We start from the raw sequence: 19,564 nt of genomic DNA on the forward strand, positions 1-19,564 counted from the left end.
GGTAGTTTGTTTCTGTGATTAATCACTCTCCAGTGACTGGCTCTTGTTATTCTCTGCCAGAATATCTGGTAGACTTTTCTCCAGGAAGGGAGTGATAGTGCAAACAAGTCATGTCTCATTCTGCTTTTTGATATATTAAACAGGTTGACCTCTTTAAATTACTGAGATCTCCAGCCTTCAGATCACCTTTGATTCAAAGTTATTTTTAAAATATGGAGCATGAAGCACTGTACCGTTTTCCAGCATGGGACTTACTCAGACACAGAGAGAGAATTAATCGTCTCCTCACTCCTCGTTCTTACTTCTGTCTTTGCACGGCCAGGAATCACTTCAGATCCATTCCTGCAACCTGGACCACTGGTCTTTTGTTCAGATTTCTGCCTGTTAGGATCCCTAAATCTTTTTCAGTTCACCTCTTTTCTAAGTTGTTCTCTGTAGACAAGGGCATTATTTTTCCTGTTCAAGGCTGTACAGTCTTATAAGAAATTTTATGAGAATGACCACCTTACCGAGTGGGGCAGGTCATTCTGTGCTAATCCTATCCTCATTATTTTTAACACTCTAACAATATTTGTGCCCTCAGTAAATTGTGTCAGAATGAACTATATCTGCTCACCAAGCACTGAATAAAATGGTGAGTCATACCTGACCCAGGACTCATTCCTGGGCATCCACATAAGAAGCACTGCCACTCAACAGTGGGCTTCCAGGGATGACCTCCTTTGTGTTTGCAGGGTGTTAAATGGAGTTAACCAGCTCACTTAACCTCCTGCTCTGTTAATGTTGCATAATGCTGTTTTTTCTCATCAGCATGCTTTGGAAAATTAACGCTTCCAGAAGCCTGGATAGATCTAAGCCATCACCTTTTCCAAACAAACCTGTAGTCACATCAAAGACTGACAAGAACAAAACAAGTTTATGCAGGAAGATTGGTTTTTTCTTCTGAACCAGGCTGATTGGCATTAACTAGAGAATCTCATATCAGATCTTTGTTGCTTTTGCCTAGAAACTTTCAGGTCTTCTGTTTGCTCTTTACAAATATTGGCAGGCCACAGCTCTCTTCCAGTCTTCTGGGATGTCTCTGATATTCCAGAGCTTATTAACCAGTTGTTTGGAGAGCAACAGGGCTGAGGCAACTGGGTTCTCTACGGACTTCTTTTCCTGTATGTTCTATACTTTCCACAGTCTGCCACATCTGCGAGTCCTTTTCCCTACAGCCTACACCCCTGGGCTCCTTCTCCACCACTTTCTAAGGTTATACAGCTTTCCCAATATTATCTGCTTAATTCTTTTTGCCTGCTGGATGGACTGCTCTGACCTGGGGGGTTTTGCCCAGCAGCATGGCTATGGGCTCTGTTCCAGCACAGGCACTGGTAGCATCTCTTTCCTCTGTCAGGCTACTTGTTTTCATACAATTTGTTGGAGCTTATTTACCTTTTAGACTCTGGTTGTTCTGTCAAATTCATGGCAACTAACATACAGATAGCCAGACAACTCTGCAGGTAACAGGATAACCTGAGTCTCTCTTCCTTTAGGAAACAAGACTAAAACCAGCAACAGTGGCCTGCTTGGCCTCAGAAGTCTTAGGTGTAAATGATCTGTATGTGGTGATTTACAAGTGACCCTGCCAGACAAAAATAACAGCCAGTAACACCTGATTCAATCTCTCCCTTCAAATTTTCCTGTAATTTTACATTAGCTTTCATTTGAAAAGGAAACCAAACAGGCCATTCCCTTTATATCATCCAAGTGTGATGCACAAGTAACATCAGCCCTTGTGCTTGCTGTTCCCATAACCCCAGTGGCTTTGCTGATTGACCCCTACATCTCTGAGTATTTCTTGGTCCTTACAAAATCCCCCTCCTTGTTCTCTCTCATATCACTGACTCCTTTTTCTGCTTTCTGTAGTTTTACTCTTCAGGGGGATTTTCAGTGTTTGCGTCATTTGGATTTTCACCCTTTAACTGACCTTTCCCTGCTTGAAATTTCTTCTCTGTTTTGTGCTTCCCAATTATACTAAACACATTCGTCAGGATTTGAAAAGGTCAGAAAGAGCCTGTGTGCCTGATGTAGACCCTTCCAGAGCTTTCTACCCTCCGCTAGTCCCAGGTGAGAAAGCAGGAAAAGAAGTGCAGAGATCAGGATGAGCTGAACGCTGCCTTGTGCTGCTCCACCCTGTCTGTACAGGCAGGTTCTTGGGATGAGTGTGTGAGGGCTCACAGAGCAAGCCTTGCACAGATGATTTATACAAGTTCCATGAGGGCTAGAGATGAAAAGGCTGGAGAATGTGACAGAATCCTGGATAATCTCTGACATAAAGCCCCCTGTACACATGAAGGAGATGAAAGCCTGGGGGCTCATGGCTGTTGACACACAATGGTGCAGCGTCTCACACAAACTCAGCCATGACATCTTCCTCAGCAGCACTATCCTCCCAGGCCCCAACCTCCCAGTGACTGTAAGCCTTAACACAACCGCATTCCCATGATGATACATTCAATCACACGCTGACATTACTCCCAAACATGTGAAATACCTGTTGGCTCTCCCAAAAATACAGGTGCAAGACCTAAAATGTCCTGACATGGGAAAGCTTGGATCAGCCTGGTTCATTAGCACAGGAGCTCGCAGGAGGCCTGATGAAGAACAACACACTCAGCCCCCTCAGTATCTGTCCAAAGTTGGCACGACCTGTTCCGGGCATCCTGCCGTGCTCAGCTTTGGCACTGCGTGTGCATTTGTCACCTGCGTCCATTCCTGATGCAGTGGCAGGTTGCTTTACAGCTCGGTGCTGTCTCTACTACTTTTTTTTTTTTCCCTGGGTCAGTCACAGTCTTTCCTCATTGCTTTAGGATGAAAAGTTTGATTGTTTTTGAGGATCTGAGGAAATTACTTTTTTGCTTCCTCATATTTCAGACCCTGGAGTGGAAACTGTCTCTCTGTCATTGACTTTCTTCTCTCGCCGTTGGCTGCTCAGCTGCTCCCTTCTGATTTGGTCTCTGCTTTCTGTTTGGTTCTTGATGGTGGAGGGAGATTTTCCCTGTGAAACACCCGGCCCCTCAAAGGCACATCAGCTTCTTTCTTTAATTTCGCTGTGACATCCCTACCATTTCCAGACGCATCCCATCGATCCCTGGCAGAAACACGCCTGGGGACACCTCAAAAGACCTGGGTGATCCCTTAACGGGTAAAATCCTACCTCGGACGGATCGCCCCCACCCCCCATTGCTCCCACCGCACCCATGTGTCCCACGGGCTCTGCCCGTGAGGCTCCACCGGACTCCGTCGTCCGCCCCCCCCGGGGGTTCGCCTCTCCGGGACCGCCCATCTGCCACCCCCCCGCCCTGTGCCACGGCGGGCAGGGGGGCCTGGGGACCCGAAGTCCGGGGATGATGGATGCGGGGATGCGGGGACGGGGGGCGGGACCGGGGGTAGGCATCTCCCCGAGGGTATTGCTTCGGGGCGGAGAGGGGGGTGGCGGCGGGGGTGAGCCCTGGGGGGGCGGCCCGGGAGAGCGGGATCCCGTGGGGCCTCCGCCCCCCAAGGACGGACCCGTCCGGGGGTGGCATTCGCCGGAGCGAGCCGGAGCGACGGGTCCCTTGGAGACACCTCTCTCCATGGCAACCTAATCGCTTCCTGTGAAGCCCGAAATAACCGACGAGACGACGGAGCGGAGCCGAGCGGAGCGGAGCCGAGCGGGCAGCGGCGGTGGGGAGGCGGCGGGGGCAGGTCCGGCGGGCGCGGGGCTGCGGGAGCGCAGCGCGGGCGGGCAGGGAGCGGGAGGAGCCGTCGCGCCCGGCCGCCGGGGCAGGGGGCTCCGGGGCCGGGGGGACGGGCTGCCCCCGCCCGGCCGCTGCCCCCGCCCGGCCACCCGGGCGCCCCCCGCGGGCTGCAGCGGGGGCCACGGTGCCGGGCGCGCCCGTGCCAGCAGCCATGGGGTTAACGGTAGGCAGTGAGCGAGAGAGACAGAGACAGAGAGAGAGAAAGAGGGGCTGGACCAGTCCTCGGCAGCTGTTTATTTCAAGGCATCTCTCGCTCCCTCTCCCTCAGCCAAGGCTCAGTCTCAGCAAACCTTCCTCCTTCTCCTCCTCCTCTCCTTCCTTCGTCCTGGCCATGAGAGGCACGGGCATCAGCAGCTGTGCTCCCCCAGCCCCCTGCTCCGCCGCCCCGGCTGTGCCCCAGTCGTCTCCCCGCAAGGTAAGTTCATCTTCTCAGTCCGGGCTTGGAGGACAGAGTAGGGACGGGGCTGCAGGGGTTGGGGGAAGGGGGGCTGCATGCTCATCTCCAAGTCATCTCTCCCCGTCTCCTTCCCTGTGTCCTTTCTCCCCCTTTTTCTTTTCCCTCTCCCCATCTAGGGACCCTGTCTCCTTTTCGCCAGCTGTCTCCTTCTTCCCCCTCCTTTTCCTGCTCTTTCAGTCTGGGGCAGGGGATACCCGGGGGTCGGGGAGGGAGAGGGCACAGCCGAGGCATTGCTGCCTCTTGCCCTCCAGTTTTGGGCTCCATCACAGACCTGTTGTGCTGGAGCACTGGAGCCTGCGCTGAGGAAGGCGACTTCAGCCAAATTGGCGCAGCTGGAGAAAGGAAATAGAGGGGTCAATCCCTACTCCTGCTTGGCCAAGGGTGCACCATGCAAGAGAAAGCAATTCAGATGTGAAGACTCAGCACTTGAAACACTCAGATGCCCGGGAACAGTGGGAAACTGGGAGGCAGAAGATTGGCAGTCTCATGACATGTATTGCAGGCAGGCACTAGATGGCAGGGGACCGGCATCCTAGAGTGCTGCTTGGAATGGGGCTGCATTCACAGTTCCCAAATGCAGGGAGACTTAAGCTTAGAGGACCATTGATGGGCTTCACATACCCATTCCGTAGCTACCAAAATGTCCAAATGCATCATCACCCTTCCAGCCCTGCATTCTGCCCGAGCCTTAGGATTTCCATACCCAGCCCCTAAGTGCTCAACCTGGTACCCTGGCACAGGAATTCCCACTGGCAAGTCACCGAAGGCTGCAGGACCTGCACTGGTTCAGGGCAAGCAGTGTCAGCCCCTCTGCGGTCCTGCTGGATCCTCCTGGGTGCTGCCACCAACTCTCAGCCTCAGACACCAGGTAGAGCAGCCTGGCCTGAGCCACTGCATTCTGACTGCCAGCTCCCAAATTCAGCCTGCTCTGTGAGCTGTCACCCCCAGCCCCATGCACAGCAGGAACTCTTTCCCCAGATGGGAAAGAGATCTCCTACCCCAGGGTACCAGCATTCGGACTCACACTGCCAGTTGCCAAAACTCCTCCAAGTGCAGTAGTATTACCTCCTTGGGTCAGCTGCTCTGGAATTCCTCCCTTTCCTTGTCCCCCCACAGCTGAATACAGCAGGACGTATATATAACCCTTTTTCACCAACACAGTGGTTTCTGCTTCCAAACCAGTAAAAACTGCATTTCTGCCTCTTGGACCATGAACTCCAGAATATTCATGGCCACTGAGAAAAATACAGATGTGGGGTGCCCAAGGCATCAGTCACTATGTGTCAGGGTCTTGCTGCCAGTGCCTGAGCTCGCTCTGCTCAGAGCTTGGAGACAGCTGCCAGGTTCCGTGGTCCCAGATCACAGTCTTGTACTGGTAGCTGACACTGTAGCCCTTAATGCTGGCTGGGAGTTTAAAAAATGACAGTCAACCTAGCATTCCTTCTCTGTGAGGAGGGCTGGGTCCTCCTCAGGTTTGTTTTGATTTTTTTATCACAGTTTTGAGTGGGATCATTGCTATGGGGGAGCTGGGTGAAGCAAGGATTTGCATGAAGCTCTTGGTGCTGCGGGGTTGCTAATGGTGAGGGTTATTTCAGATAGCAGTAAGTTTCATAATCTTGGCCCAGCTCCTATGAATGTGCTGTTTCTCAGGGTCATGAGCTTCTTCACCCTTCTTCCATCCCTTCCCCCTCTCCCCAAACTGGTTGGCAATTTCATTGTTCCAGTGGAATATATCCGTCATGTGAGGTCATCGCTGCATAAGGAGAGGTGATTGATTGCTTAGGTCACTGGGGCCTGTCCCATGCTGGGCTTTGAATGCTGGTTTGGAGACCTTGAACCGGAGTCTGTGCTCAAAGGCAAGGTGATGTGGGGTGCAGAGGGGCATGGTGATGCTTTCCCGGCAGCTTGAGTTGCTGAACAAACAGACTGCTGCATTCTGAACTAGCTGGAACACTGAGAGCAGACAGCTTCATTCCTAGAGGCACAGTATCACAGCAGTCAAGCTCGAGATGTTACAAAAATACAGATAGATCATCATCTGCCAGCTGAGCCAGGCAGAGTCGGGTGCAACTCTTTTCCCATCCTCAGATGGAAGGAGGCTCTACCCGCTTTTCACTTACACGGCTTGTGTGCGCTCGGCTTCATCCAACTGCTCTCCAGTCAGAGCTGATCTCAGCTAAGCATAGAGAAAGCTGTGAGATTCTCAGATTTTAAGGCCAGAGGGACCATTTTGATCATCGAGACTGACCTACAGCAGAGCACAGGCCAGAGAATTTCACCAATTTAATTTCCTGCGCCAAGCCCATAACTTCTGATTGAACTGTAGCATGTCTTTTAGGAATACAGCCAGGCAAAGGTTCCAGGCAATATGCAACCCAGCACCTACCTAGGTGAATTGTGCTGGTATGTGATCCTCTTTATGAATAGTATTGTTCCTCATTTGAATTTGTCAAACTTCAGCATTTTTTTAACAGAAGGTTACAGATTGCATTTGAAGAGAAGGAGCTACAGCGTGGGTATTGCCTGCACATAGCTGGCACCTTGACTCTATTATTCCTGTGACTTTTTAATTTGGATAGGATTTATCTATGGGATCATGGTATAAAAGAGTCCTGAACATGGAGAAGGAGTTACAGTCAGCAAATCCTAGGGTTTTCCTGGGGCACCATAGCATCTGAACTCCAGAGCTCAGGGTGTCACATTCAGGGTTTAGTCTGAGCTTGCTGCTTGGAGCAGGAGTGCAGCAGGCTTTGCTTCTAGCCATTAAGTGGGATGTAAGTTCCCAGCCCTCTTTGGTGGGCTGGTATATATGCTTTGGGGCATGGCTACTGAGATCCACTCACTCATGTCCCAGCAGTGGCAGGGCCATGCTGTGAGAGACTTAAAGTGAAGGAGGAAGCACAGATGGGTCCCTGATGCGGGGGAACAGCAGTGAATTCATGCTTCCATTCTGCAAACACAATGAGAGCAGCTCCTAATAGATTAGCCCCAGTCTAGACTGATGATGGGGTCCACATACAGTAGCAAAGAACAGTGTAATTGTTACCCGCTGCTTTCAAGCACCAAGATTCACAAACTGAGCTCAGTGAAGTGCCCTGGGGAAATAGCTTTGTCATTCACACTCTGTCATCTGCATCACAGGACCGAGCGCTGCGATGAGGGCTCTGTACCTAGAGTGAAAGTATACAGGCTCCTGTTCAGACTCTGGGAGTAGCCCTGTCTGGTTTTATTGCAATTAGAACTGGGAAACACATATGAAAGCAAGAGCCATGCCATAAGGTACTGGTGCAGAAATCAAGTCTCTCTACTCTGGCACACAGAAGTGTGTAAGGTGGGATTTATACGTCCGGTAAGAGAATTAGTGTCCCCTCCTCCTCTCTGAAGATCTACCAGTTTATTCAGGATCCACACTGGGAGCTGCATACAGAGCTGAACGAAGGGCATGCATTGTTTGCCCTCCAAGGCAACAGGGTCTGTGCCCAGAGCACAATCCCCACTGCTGGTAGCTGACTGCAGAGTGCCCCAGACATGCTTTTTCTGCAAGTTTGTCAACAAGCCACAGGAACATCCATGCTCTGTTTTGAAATAAACACTCCCTGCACAGCAGAGTCCAGTCCATGCTGGTTGGCATTTCCACCTGAAACCTTACTTTGTTCCTACAGCTTTCATGCCATGGGAGATACCTCTGTGCAGCTCCCAGATCCTTCACAACCAGGCCTGGCTGTAAGAGTTCAGGACACATTCTCAGTCTTCAGCCATGACCTCATTAGCAAACCAGAATGTGTTGACTGAGACCGACTGACATTGCCTCATTTCTGTACCCATCCAGAGCCACTTTTTGAGTGGGGGCACTGGGAGTCACCAGCTCTTCACTGTAGGCAGCAGAACTCATGCACAGCAGTGTCTCAGGTCTGAGGCTTACATCCCATGTCCGGGCTGTCACCTCCCCAGCATCATGTCTACATGAGTTGATCAGTGCTGGGGCTCATTCCTTCCCCTCTGTTCATTACAGCCATTACCTGCTCCTGAGGCCTGAAATTTAAGACTACCAGGTGTGAAAACCATCCAGGATTTGGCTGTGTAGGGTTTCTTATTCCCAGTCTTTAGACCCTGGAAATCCATGGTCTGGGGTGCTGTTCCTGAAGCTCACAATCTCAGCTGAGACGTACAGCAAGATCTCCCTACGAGGAAGGAGAGTGCAGTGACCCAGCACACCTACACCCAGGCATGTTACTGAGGGTACAGCCATCACTGTTACGAGGACTAGTAGAGGTTACACTTGCACTCCTACCGTGCCATGCTTCCCTGAGGGACTGGCACTGAGGTCTACCTGTACCTTGGTAAGATCTCTCCTCCTGGGATGGCACTGTCCAGATCCAACTCTCCCACTGCCTGATGCAAAACAGCCCGCAGTCCCTGAAGACTTGAGCTGTGACTGAGAATGTCGTGCAACAAACAGAGCAGGCTCTTCACCCCAGGGAACTGTTGTTCCACGGTGAGTGTCGGGCATGGCCCCAGGCACTCCAGGCCACCTGGAAAGCACTCATGCAGCCAGTGTGCCCTCTAACCTGGAGATTCACACAAGGAAGTCCTCAATGCTTGGAATTCCCTCCTTTTCAAAGTCCAAAATAAATTCTGTCACAGATTTGTGTTGCCAGACATGATCTTCTACAGCATCGTGATCATAATCCAGATGGCCAAGATCTCGCCAGTCTCTGGCTTTGTAAAAAACTTGCTCCATTCTGCTGCCTCTCCGCAGATCTTCATTTTAATACCGAGTCCCCCTCCAAGGCTTAGAGGTTCAGGAGCAAAGTACAAAGAAATGCTGAGAATAGCTGCTCTTTTCTCCTCATCTTCATCTTAGGATCCCTCCAGAGACTGATCTTGCCCCGGAGGGAGGGGCAGGGCACATTAGCCAACAATTCTTTTTTTTTCTGTGAACTTTGTTTAAATATTTAACAGAAGGAAACTAAAAATATCCCCGGTTAATGCAGCAGGAGCTAGACAGCTACTTACTCTTGGGTGCCCATCCTCCCAGCCCCTCTCCTCAGGTGTACATCACAGCAAGCACTGGGCTCTTCTCCCATGCAGGAGGGGCTGCAGTTTTAGTTCAGGGCATGGGCTGAGCAGGAGCGGATGGCAGTAACCCCTTGGGAACCGGGAGGCGCGGCACAGCTGGTCCAGGGCTAGAGGTGCAGGGTTGGCTTCTGCATTCACTCCCTCAGCCAAGCATCCCTGCTTCCCCATCCTGGCAGCCACAGGAGGGCATGACTGTGGGTTGTTGGCATTCATGCTTTCCCCTTCACAATGAAGGAGTGAGCTGAACATCTTGCATGATTTTTGATTTTTTTTCTGTGTGTGCATGTGGTTGCTGAGAGGATCCGGGGTGAGGCACATAACAGCTCACCCAGGAAGGGCCGTCACTGCGCCGTGCCCAGCCAAGGGAAGGGGCAGGCAGCATGAAGGGCAGCCGTGCTATCACTGGACTGATGCTGGAGGGTGGTGCACGTCAGATGCAGAATCCTGCTGAGGGGACTTGCCCTTATTCCCTGTTACTGCTGCTCAGCTATGGGAGGCAAGAGAGAAAGGGGAGGGATAGGGAAGAAAGGGAGGGATGGGACAGTGCAGAGGACATTAGGACAAGGAGTGTGGGAAGGTAGTTTTGTGTTAGTGAAGAGGAAAGTAAATGCTAAATATTTGATAGGCAGATTTTTTCTTTTAAATTCTTTACTAACGCTGGTCTTTTCTCGCTGATTCACTCTCTTTCTCTGTCTTCTTGGTTTATCACTCTCATGCTTCCCCTCTCTTCTCCCTTACTCTGGCACACAATGGAGAGGCTCTTTTTTTAATAAATGGATTACACACTCTACACTATAAATAAACACAGGAATTAAGATTCCAACTTGTTCCAGTGATAAGCAAACAAAGATGCTGAATCCCCCTCTCGGCCCTCAGACAGGAGAATCCCTGGGGAAGCTGCACATGTGCTTTGGCACGTGTGCTCCAGACATCACTCCTTGCTTTTGTAAGCATATGCTACTGGGTGTGTTTCTGTGCGGTGTTGGGATCAGGGAAATGATACACCTCCATGCAGGAAAGTATGGGGCCACAAGAGCAGAAGGGGCACATATGGCAGTATGGACTCTGCTTATCCTGCCTGCTAGGGCTGGGAGCTCGCCTGGGGTGGCACACACTGCCTGCAGGGAGAGCCATCACGACTGTGCGAGGGGACACTGACAACCCTCCTTTTTGGTTCCCAGTGAAGAAGATGAGACAAGATCCTCACTGAGGAAAGACGCTGTTACATCTGAGATGGAGCCCAGTACCTGGTAGGTTCACAGCTTCCCACACTGACAGGTGAGGTGGGAAGACAACAGGAGCGTGGGTGGTGGGCTGCTCCCAGATGCTTGGCCTTTCCATGGGAGGGGCATTTCAGATAAAATCATAGAATCATAGAATTGGTTGGGTTGGAAAAGACCTCTGAGATCATCAAGTCCAACCATTGGTCCAACTCCAGTCCATTTACTAGATCATGGCACGCAGTGCCACGTCCAATCTCAGTTTAAAAACCTTCAGGGATGGTGAAGGCAGGCCATTCCAATGCCTGATTACTCTCTCTGTAAAGAATTTTTTTCTGATATCCAACTTAAATTTCCCCTGGCAGAGCTTAAGCCTGTGCCCTCTTGTTCTACTGCTGACTGCCTGGGATAAGGTTGTGTTCTTCCTCCCCTCACCCTGCAGCAGGATGCCTCCACTCCTCTCCTGCATCCACTCCTTGCAGCTGTGGCACCTCCTCCTCGTCATCTCAGCCATCCCTCCTCCTGGCGTCTGGTCTCTTCGCTCTCGTGTTCCAATGGCCACTCGGCCTCTTTGCACCCGTCGGAGCCCCTCGGCCCTGCGGCCCATTTGCATCTGGGAAAGGACGTCGCTGCCGGAGCGGGATTCCCGCTCGGTCCAGCTGCGCCCACGTGCCCGGGGAGCAGAGCTGCGGCACGTCGTGCGGCTGAGGCGCCAGGCGGCGGGCGCCCGTCCCGCCACCCCCTCCGGGTTTGAGGACGGCATGCCCTCCTCCCAGTACCCCTGGGCCATTGTGTGGGGACCTACGGTGTCAGATGAGGATGGAGGGGACACAAACTCGGCCAACCCAGGCTTCCCGCCACTGGGATACACCTTTGTCTCTCCGCACGGGATGGCAACGGCACAGCCCAACTCCCACTCACTCCTGCACAACGCAGGGCTCAACCTGCGCGAGACCCCAGCCACGCTGCGGCCCTTCCTCTTTGGGCCCCGGGGGGAAGGTAAATCTGCCCTTTGCTTCTGTCACCTCCTGGCCCTGCAGGAGCAGCTCCTTCTGCAAAACTTAGATGTAACCTCCCCTTGCTGTTCTGCTCTCTGGGGGCTGGTGGCGGTGGGAGTGGCCATCAGACCCCCCTCTCTCCCTTCGTCCCATAGGTGTGGACCCCCAGCTATACGTCACCATCACCATCTCCATCATCATCGTCCTAGTTGCCACTGGGATCATATTCAAGTTCTGGTGAGTGGGGTTTGGGCAGGGGGAGGCTCACACCATGCTGCTCTCTGCAGGTGGGTGGGCAGGAGGACTGGGGCCTTGGGAACCATTTGTCCCATGGGTGCAGACCTGGTGCTGCAAGCCCTTGGAAAGGTTTGGCACATAGCCAAGCTGGGTGCTATCACTGAGTGTAGTGGGCTCCTTCCTACAAATCTCTCTGTCAGTGAGGGCAGGGGCTTGTCTTTTTATCTCACCCCTTGCTCTCTCCAAAGCTGGGACCGCAACCAGAAGCGCCGGCGTCACTCGGGGCAGCAGAGCAGTGGGAGGCAGCAGGAGAGCCAGCAGCCCCTCACAGACCTCTCCCCCACCACTGTCAGCATCCTTGGGCCCTACGGCGACTCCCTGGCCCCCACACCTGAGACAGAGGAGTCCAGGCAGGGCCAGGAGGGTGTGGAGAAACTGGGTGGCCATGGGAAGAACGCGGCCTTCCAGCTCAACCGGTGAGTGGCCGATGAGCTGGGGCATGAGGGGGTGGCAGGGGGCAGGGGGACGCGCACAGTGAGGCAGGGCAAAGGTGATGTTGGTTAGCAGGGGTGGTGGATTGGGGCAGTGTGAGCACTAACTTATTTCCAATTCCCTCTTCCCCCAGAATTCCATTGGTGAACCTGTGACGCTCCTGGGAGAGGCTGAGCTGGCTCCCCCCACGCTCCTGTCACAGCCGGGGAGCGCAAACTCCCACTGCCTCTGCTACCCCAGGAAAAAACAACCTCCTTGCGCCACGGCCCACCACCACCATCATTAACTAACCCCACTGGGACGTATCTGGGCAAATGGACGAGCGGGGCCTCCTTAGTCTCCTGCTGGGGGGAGGTTGGGGACCCCCCCACCTACGCAGGACAGGGTGATGGGAGAGCAGGATGATGGGAGGGAAAACAGCTGGTGGTGGTGTGAAATCTGACCTCCCCGGCCCCTCTCCTAGCATATGTGTGCAGACACACTTGGATCTCCATGACTCACCAGTGCATGCCTGACACCAGGGGTAGGCAAGGTGGAAAGGTGCACCCCTGTCCCTGTGGGCCCTAACCCCTCCGTGTGTCTCTTCCCATGTCGTGTGCTTTGCAGTGAACATCTGGAGTTCAGTGGCTGCAGGATTGCCCATGAGGGCTTGGTCTCCCCTGAGCCCAGGTGACTCAGATGGTGGCAGGTGCTTCTGTTCCTGAGGCCTTGGCCCTCGTGAGAGTCCCAAGGGCGGGTGAAGCTTCGGCAGAAGAGGCTTACACAGCACCTGGGCCCCCTCAACAACCCATTTCCTTGAAGGAAACATTACCTCCCTCCTATATGGAAGATATTCACATCTTTCCAGTTTTCTTTCTGCCTAACACTCCTCTGGTTTTTTCCTCTTCAGCTTGTATCTTTCTTTATCTCTCTGTTCTCAGTTTTCTTTCCCTCAGTCCCCACCACCTGGCCACTTCTCTTGCCAGTTAAAGCTGGAAAAGATTCCTTAGCTTTCCAAATGTTTTGTTCTGTTGAAAGCCTCTTTGCTGTCCCTCTCCACCCCCTCAGTCTCCTTCAGCAATGTTTTTCTGAAGAATGCCGGTCTATGGTGATGTTCTTCAGAAAATCCAAGGTGAAGCCCTTTGCTGACCATGATATTTAGCAAGCACCCTGGACACTGCAGCTAAAGTGTGGCATGCAGGCACAGCTGGGAACAAGGAACTTGAGTTTTGCTGGGCTGAGGTAGGGAATTGCTTTCAGACACTCCTGGCACAGGCAACAAGAACCAAACTGGATTCTCTGTGCCTGGTATGATAGAGAGCAATTTGAAGCTGACTTTGGGAACTTTGGAAGGGTTGCCATGTGCTGCTGGTAGATCTCTCCTGGAGTGCAAGGTATCTGGAAACCCATGAGGTGACGTTCACCAAGGGCATGGGAGAGGGAGTGCCTGGGGTCCCAAGCTTCATAAGTGTGTTTCCCCAGCTGGTTAGGAACTGAAAGCAATGGCACAGATACCTGTTCAAACTGGTTGCTTGTGCACATCCTTCAGGGCTGTGGTGGTCCGTGGGACAGGCAGCCACACTTAGTTACTTTTGTGTGCAAGATCCTCGTATCTCCACTTCTTCCTATATGTGGACCCAGGGTGTCACTTTGAGGAAGTGTGAGATGGCAAATTTCAACTTAATGACAATAGTTGCTCTCCCTTTTTTGAACACCTTCAAATTAATTAAAACCCCACACTGACAGCCACTGAGCCTGAAGTGATGCACATTTCGGTAAGGTTGCCCCTATAGTGTTAGAACACCTTCCACTGCTGGATTGATATGGCCAGAGACAGGAAACTCACCCACAATTTGAAGGCCATATTACACCATACAAAGTTTCTGAAAAAAGTCTTTTTGGAGAGAAGGAAATTGTCCTTTCATGCTTCATCTCTGCAGTAAAAGCCTATTCTTTATAGGACAAAGCACTGGGAATTTCATAAGAGGCCTGGTTCTGCCCATTTACCCAGCTGAACCATTAGGTGATCTTGGGTCCCATCTGACTCACCGTGAAGGACATTTAAATTAGAGTGTAAATTACAATAAGCTTTGCAAAAAACAGTAGAGATCTGGAGAAAATGACAGGTCAAATAAAATTACTGGCTTATTAAAAGCACAGAATGGCTGAAAGGTGTAGGTGGAAAAGGACTCAGGAGATTTCTAGTCTAAGCACAGGTTGAGTCTGCGCTTATAGCAGGGGATATTAGTGCTTTACCGTAGATTGATCTGTTACTGAGCCTATTCTTATCCAGGCTCCATTCAAGGCTTTGGTGGACATTCAGTCTGTGGGTGGACAGAGAAGGGCCAGGTGGTTGGTCCTGCTCGCTGCCCCATTCCCTGCTGCCCCTGCCAGCTGAGTGGAGCTCGGGGCTGTTCCCCCTCTCACTGGCACATCCGTGCTGGGGGAGGACATCTGCACACAGGCTGCAGGAGGCTGCACTGCTGATTGCTGCAGTTTACCACAATACAATGCCTTGAACTGGTTTAAGTAATCTTCCAGACCAGATTAATTAGATTGTTCTTTGATCAACAGTGTTTGTTGAAACAAGGCCAGAGTTTAGACGCTTCACTTCAAGGGCTGTCCTTGGACTTCATCTTTCCACATGCTGCATGGAGAGAGAGTCTAAGAAAGTGGCAGGGAAGAAGGCATAGTCAAAACATTTTCAAATACTTCATGTGTGGAAGCCCTGCTCTCTCCTGGCCAGGCTTTTGTAAATTCTGCAAACAAATCAGATTTCAGTGGTTTGGGGTTTTTTTCCTCCCCCTGTTACATCTCTGGTTTTGGTAAAAGTGTCTGCAGGGAGTGAAACCTTTAATGGATACTGTGGTAAGGGGGAAGGTGGTGAATGCAGTAGAGAAAACTCTTACAACAACAGAAGCTTGGGTATGATGAATATCTCTTCTAAAACCAATATTCCTAGCCAAATATGTTTTTATGACAGTCATTCACTGTCTCACATGAAACAGGTTAGGTATGGGGAAACAGCTTCACTTTCCTGCCCAAACATTCTCTGCTATGTTTTGTCCCTGAAACAAAACATTCAAAACACTTGTAAACACACAAGGTTTTTCCAGTCAATAAATAATCTCACTGGACCTGTTTTCTCCATGACTGGAGCCTTATAAACCATCATCCCCTATAAAGACTGGAGTCAGAGCATGCCTGCAGTCTTTTCCCTGGTCCAGGCTAATATTTTGTAAGATGTGCACATGAATGTTTTGACAGTACTGAGTACCAAGCCAGGGCAGAGACCAGCACTTTCTAATTCACAACCCATCAAGTTTCCCTGCCTTCGAGGTGAACAGAAGAGAAAGATATGTATTACTGTTTTTTCTAGTGGAAACTTTACAGGTAGAAAAGTGTCTGGGGAAACCAGCTGAAAATGCTCATAGCTTTTTGCTGATCCTACCCAACATTTCTGTGGGAAGGGAGAGAAGGAAGTGGAGAATCTCTCCCCTCTGCCCTGTATTGTTTTGGAGCAGGAATTGGAGTGTGCCTCTCTTTACCCAAGATAATGGTATGACCACAAGGCCAAGTCCTGCTTGGGCTTTCCAGTCTGGTTGGTTGGGACTGGTAGGCAGGGAACAGACCTCCAGTGTGTGCTTTCACACCTCTCCTCCAGCCCAGTTTCCAGAGACTCACATCCAGCCAAGCATCCCACAACTTCAGAGAGGGCTACCTACCTCTTCCTCAATGGCACCCAAGTGCCCTTGCAAATCTGGTCCCTTCATTTCCCACTCCATTTCCCGATAAAGAAAAATGCTTGGAAAGGAGTGGTTTGTTCATTCCCTGCGAGTTCTCAAACATGACCACCTCAAGACTGTTCTGAATTAAACTGTGGTTTTGTTTTTTCGCTCTGACAAATCACATCTGTGGCACAGCCTTAGAGCTGAGACCTGCAGCACAAAAGCCCTCAGTCAAACTCCAGCTCCCTAGCTGCACCCCTGCTAATGTCCCACTGTAGTCCTGGCCCTACCTTGGCAAGACTGTAGAGAGGCATCACCTTCCTCCACCAACTGCTGGCTCTCTGCTCCTCTTTTCCTGTTGTTTTCCCTGTCCCATTGTTTTCCCCCTTCCCACTCCTGTCCTGCACCATGGTCTCCCTCCTGGTTATCTCTCCCCTCCTACTGTTTCGCTGTCCCCACTCCTCTCTTTTTCTCCCTTTGCCACTCAGTCTCGTTCTGCTGCAGCTTCCATCCTCCCCTCCGGCCTCCCTCCTGCTTCCCTGCTCAGTCTCGCTCTTCTCCCTCTCCTGCCCTTGTGCGCTGTGATATATATTTTTGTAGGATTTCTCTTCTCCTTGTGGTGAAATATTCAATTCTTGTGGGATGTTAGTTTCAACATTTTTAAATAAAACTTTGCAAAATATTGAAAGCAGAGCTCTTGCTGCCATGGAAGATGCTACACTGGCAAAGTCAGAGTGGGACAAGGATTTTGCCTTGGGCAGATCCCAGTGGGATGGGCCTCAGACAACCTGGCATGCCACAGCCTCTTGTTGGGGTTAGGGAGGAAGTTTGGCCACATGTCCATCCTGTCTTGGTCTCTTTGCTGGCCAAAGAGGCCCTTTCACCACCATCATGCATTTCCATGGGCAGTGGCCCCTAACAGAGGAGCACTTCTTCACCCATTTCTCCACTCAAAGCAGCTGTCCTGCCTCTGGAGCTTCTGCCTCCCAGCCACACACTGGGAGCTGGGGCTGCTTGTCACACACAGGTTCACAATGGGGGCCAGGGTGTCCGGGAGAGGTGAGAGAAGCTGAGGGGAAGGGAGGGAGATGGAGCGCTGCAGGCACGGAAGCCTCCCTCACTCTGTTCCCCGCGGCTGCCTCCGCAATTTCTATTTACAGCCTGCTGCCTCCCCTCCTGGCCACTGTGCTGCTGCTGTTGCTGGTTTCCAGGGCTGCTCTGTAATTAAGCATCCTTGTCTCCTGCAACTCCTCCACTTTGCAAGCCCGGCAACAATCGGGACTGGGGGCAGGGGGCACAGAAGGGGTGTGGTGACCAGCACCAGACTTAATGACCACTTCAAAGGGCTGCTCCCCAGCAGTGGCTGGAGGACTGCTGGGTGAGGGACATGATTCCTAGCCCCTATTCCCTCTACTCCCTCACTATCTGAGTCCTTCAGGCACTGGAGGTGTACCTGATCCTCTGCTTTACTATTGGAAGAAGGAGCAGACTCCCCAGATCAGACCTGACCTCAGACTCTGTCCTTGGGTCTTGGCCTACTGGAAGAACCCAGGACCACCTCCTGCTGCAGGGTCAGAACAGTCCACATGGTGTTCTGTGCCATGGACAGGATCTCTGTGGTTTGGCAGTGGTTGGAGAGCAGACGCACTCTTGCAGTGGCTGTCCCAGCATACACACACATGAGAGACTGAACATCATCTTTTCTGCTCCTGTGCTGAGTGTGTGAGGACAGAGTCCTTCATCCCTGTTGCTTTAGGTGGCTGATCCTCTCCAATCAGTGGCCCTGGGGCTGGGCAGGCTGGAGAGACTTGACTGAGGAGGCAACAGATCGTCACTGTGATGAAACTACAGTCATGTACTTATTAGTGCTGTGAAATGTCTTGCATAAACCTCATCTACTTCCAGTCAGAGCTTTAGCCCTTCCTGCTGACTTCTCTGTCATCAGATGTGTTTCCTCTGGTGCCCTCTCTGCACATGCCAAGACTGCAGGCACTCAGTCAAACATCCCCTGTCTTCACCAGGACTCACTCTCTGACTCACAGGAGAAGTTCCACAAGCCTACCATTTTTCTTCTGGCTTCCTGAGGCACTGACTCCCTGGTCTAATCCCCTCCCACCACTATTCCCCACTATATCATCCCTGCCCACCTGTCCATGTTGACTTTCCACCCTTCCAGTCTGGTCCCAGCACTGCCTCTTTTTCCAGCATCTCCCTTCCTTTCCAGTCTCTAACCTTGCCTCCTTCTCTAGCGTCAACTGCATCCTGTTCTCCAAGAGGGAGCTGGGACTGGGAGTTGCATGCTGAGTGAAGACAGCAGAGATGGGAGGAATGAATGCAATCATTTAAATCAAAGAGGAACATATGAAAACTGTACAACCACTTCAAGACACATAAAAATCACCCCAAGGAGTGGTCAAAAAAACAAGCATGAGGTATTGCTGACGGCTGTGATTTCCTGAGAAAGAGAGTAGTTCAGAAATACATTTTGAAAACATCTCCCAAATCTGGGATTCCCTCCAGCTGAGTGCCTTCTATAACCTGCAATAAATTATCCCATTATGGGAAAAAAATCAGGCAACCGTCAGCTGGAAGTGCTTGTATTGCAGGCATGTGGCAGCAAGCAAGAGCACTTGATTCCCTTCCCTGCGCAGGGAGCTTCTCCAGAGTTGAGGCTGCAAGTTAGGACTCCATGTGCGCTGGGGAAACTCAGGTTTAATTCTTTGTGTAGAGGGAATGGAGAGCTTAAATCAGAGGTAGCTCCACACCCTACTAAAGGGACGTGGCTAAATGGATGGCCATTTAATTAGGAGAAATGCACAACTTGAAACTGCCATAAAGAGTTGCCCTGAAACAAGCAACCTCTCATTTCAGCATCATGTAAAAGAGTTGAGTAGTTCCCTTGGCTCATTCCTGCTTTGATCCTCAGAGGCAGAATTGAATCTTTATTGAGGGCTGCTGTGTCTCCAAGTGCACATTGCACTCAGTGAATAATAGGCCATTCAGTGACGCATTCCACATTGATCCAAAGCCCAGCTTTCTCTGGGAGTGACCAGAATACAAGCAAAACTATCTTCAACCTCAGATCAATCCTCATGAGAGATCTGGCAGGGAAGCAAATGCCAGTCTCTGCTCCAGGGTCCTGTCATGCATCTCTGTGGCTCCTAGTTAGTGCTCCAGTGGCAGGAGAGCAGATGCTCCAGGGCAGCCAGTCTAGTTTGAAGCCCAGACTTCATCGACAGCTGGACATACTACAAGGGTTCAACAAACAAGCAAGGAAACAAGCCTGGGGTGACTTGCTTTCTATCAGAGGAACGTAGTTTGATGTCTACAGCATGCACTGGTCAAATCTGTGTTACAGTGTGGACTGAATGGGGAGATGGTTGGTTTCCTCATTAGTTTGCCTAGGAAAGGATGCCCCAGAATCACCGGCATCGTAACTCTCTCAGCTACCATCTAACTTTGGGAAAGTGACAGACAGTAGAGGCTTCCTGAGCCCTTCCTGAACCAAGGGGCAGTCAGTGGTGGGTGTCCTCTTCTAGTGCCAGGGGAGTCAATCTAGCCAGTTTAGTGCACTGTGAACACACACGGCTTT

General features: G+C 51.4%; 1 protein-coding gene across 5 annotated transcripts; it reads left to right on the forward strand.

The window, feature by feature from the left end:
* Window positions 1–3,101: 3,101 nt before the first annotated feature.
* Window positions 3,102–16,651, forward strand: PIANP (PILR alpha associated neural protein). Of its 5 annotated transcripts, none has more exons than XM_071559032.1 (7): window positions 3,102–3,187; window positions 4,051–4,197; window positions 10,500–10,568; window positions 10,981–11,537; window positions 11,692–11,773; window positions 12,022–12,249; window positions 12,399–16,651. In XM_071559032.1, the coding sequence occupies exons 3-7, from the start codon at window positions 10,552–10,554 to the stop codon at window positions 12,418–12,420; spliced, it is 906 nt and encodes a 301-aa protein (XP_071415133.1). In that variant the 5' UTR covers window positions 3,102–3,187; window positions 4,051–4,197; window positions 10,500–10,551; the 3' UTR covers window positions 12,421–16,651. The 5 variants fall into 5 exon arrangements, with proteins under 5 accessions (XP_071415133.1, XP_071415119.1, XP_071415151.1 ...); XM_071559018.1 differs by lacking the exon at window positions 3,102–3,187 and adding an exon at window positions 3,501–3,729; XM_071559050.1 differs by lacking the exon at window positions 3,102–3,187 and adding an exon at window positions 3,501–3,729 and having other exon boundaries at window positions 10,984–11,537.
* Window positions 16,652–19,564: the final 2,913 nt, after the last annotated feature.

Source organism: Pithys albifrons, chromosome 1 (assembly GCF_047495875.1).
Source record: "Pithys albifrons albifrons isolate INPA30051 chromosome 1, PitAlb_v1, whole genome shotgun sequence".
NCBI lineage: Eukaryota > Metazoa > Chordata > Aves > Passeriformes > Thamnophilidae > Pithys > Pithys albifrons.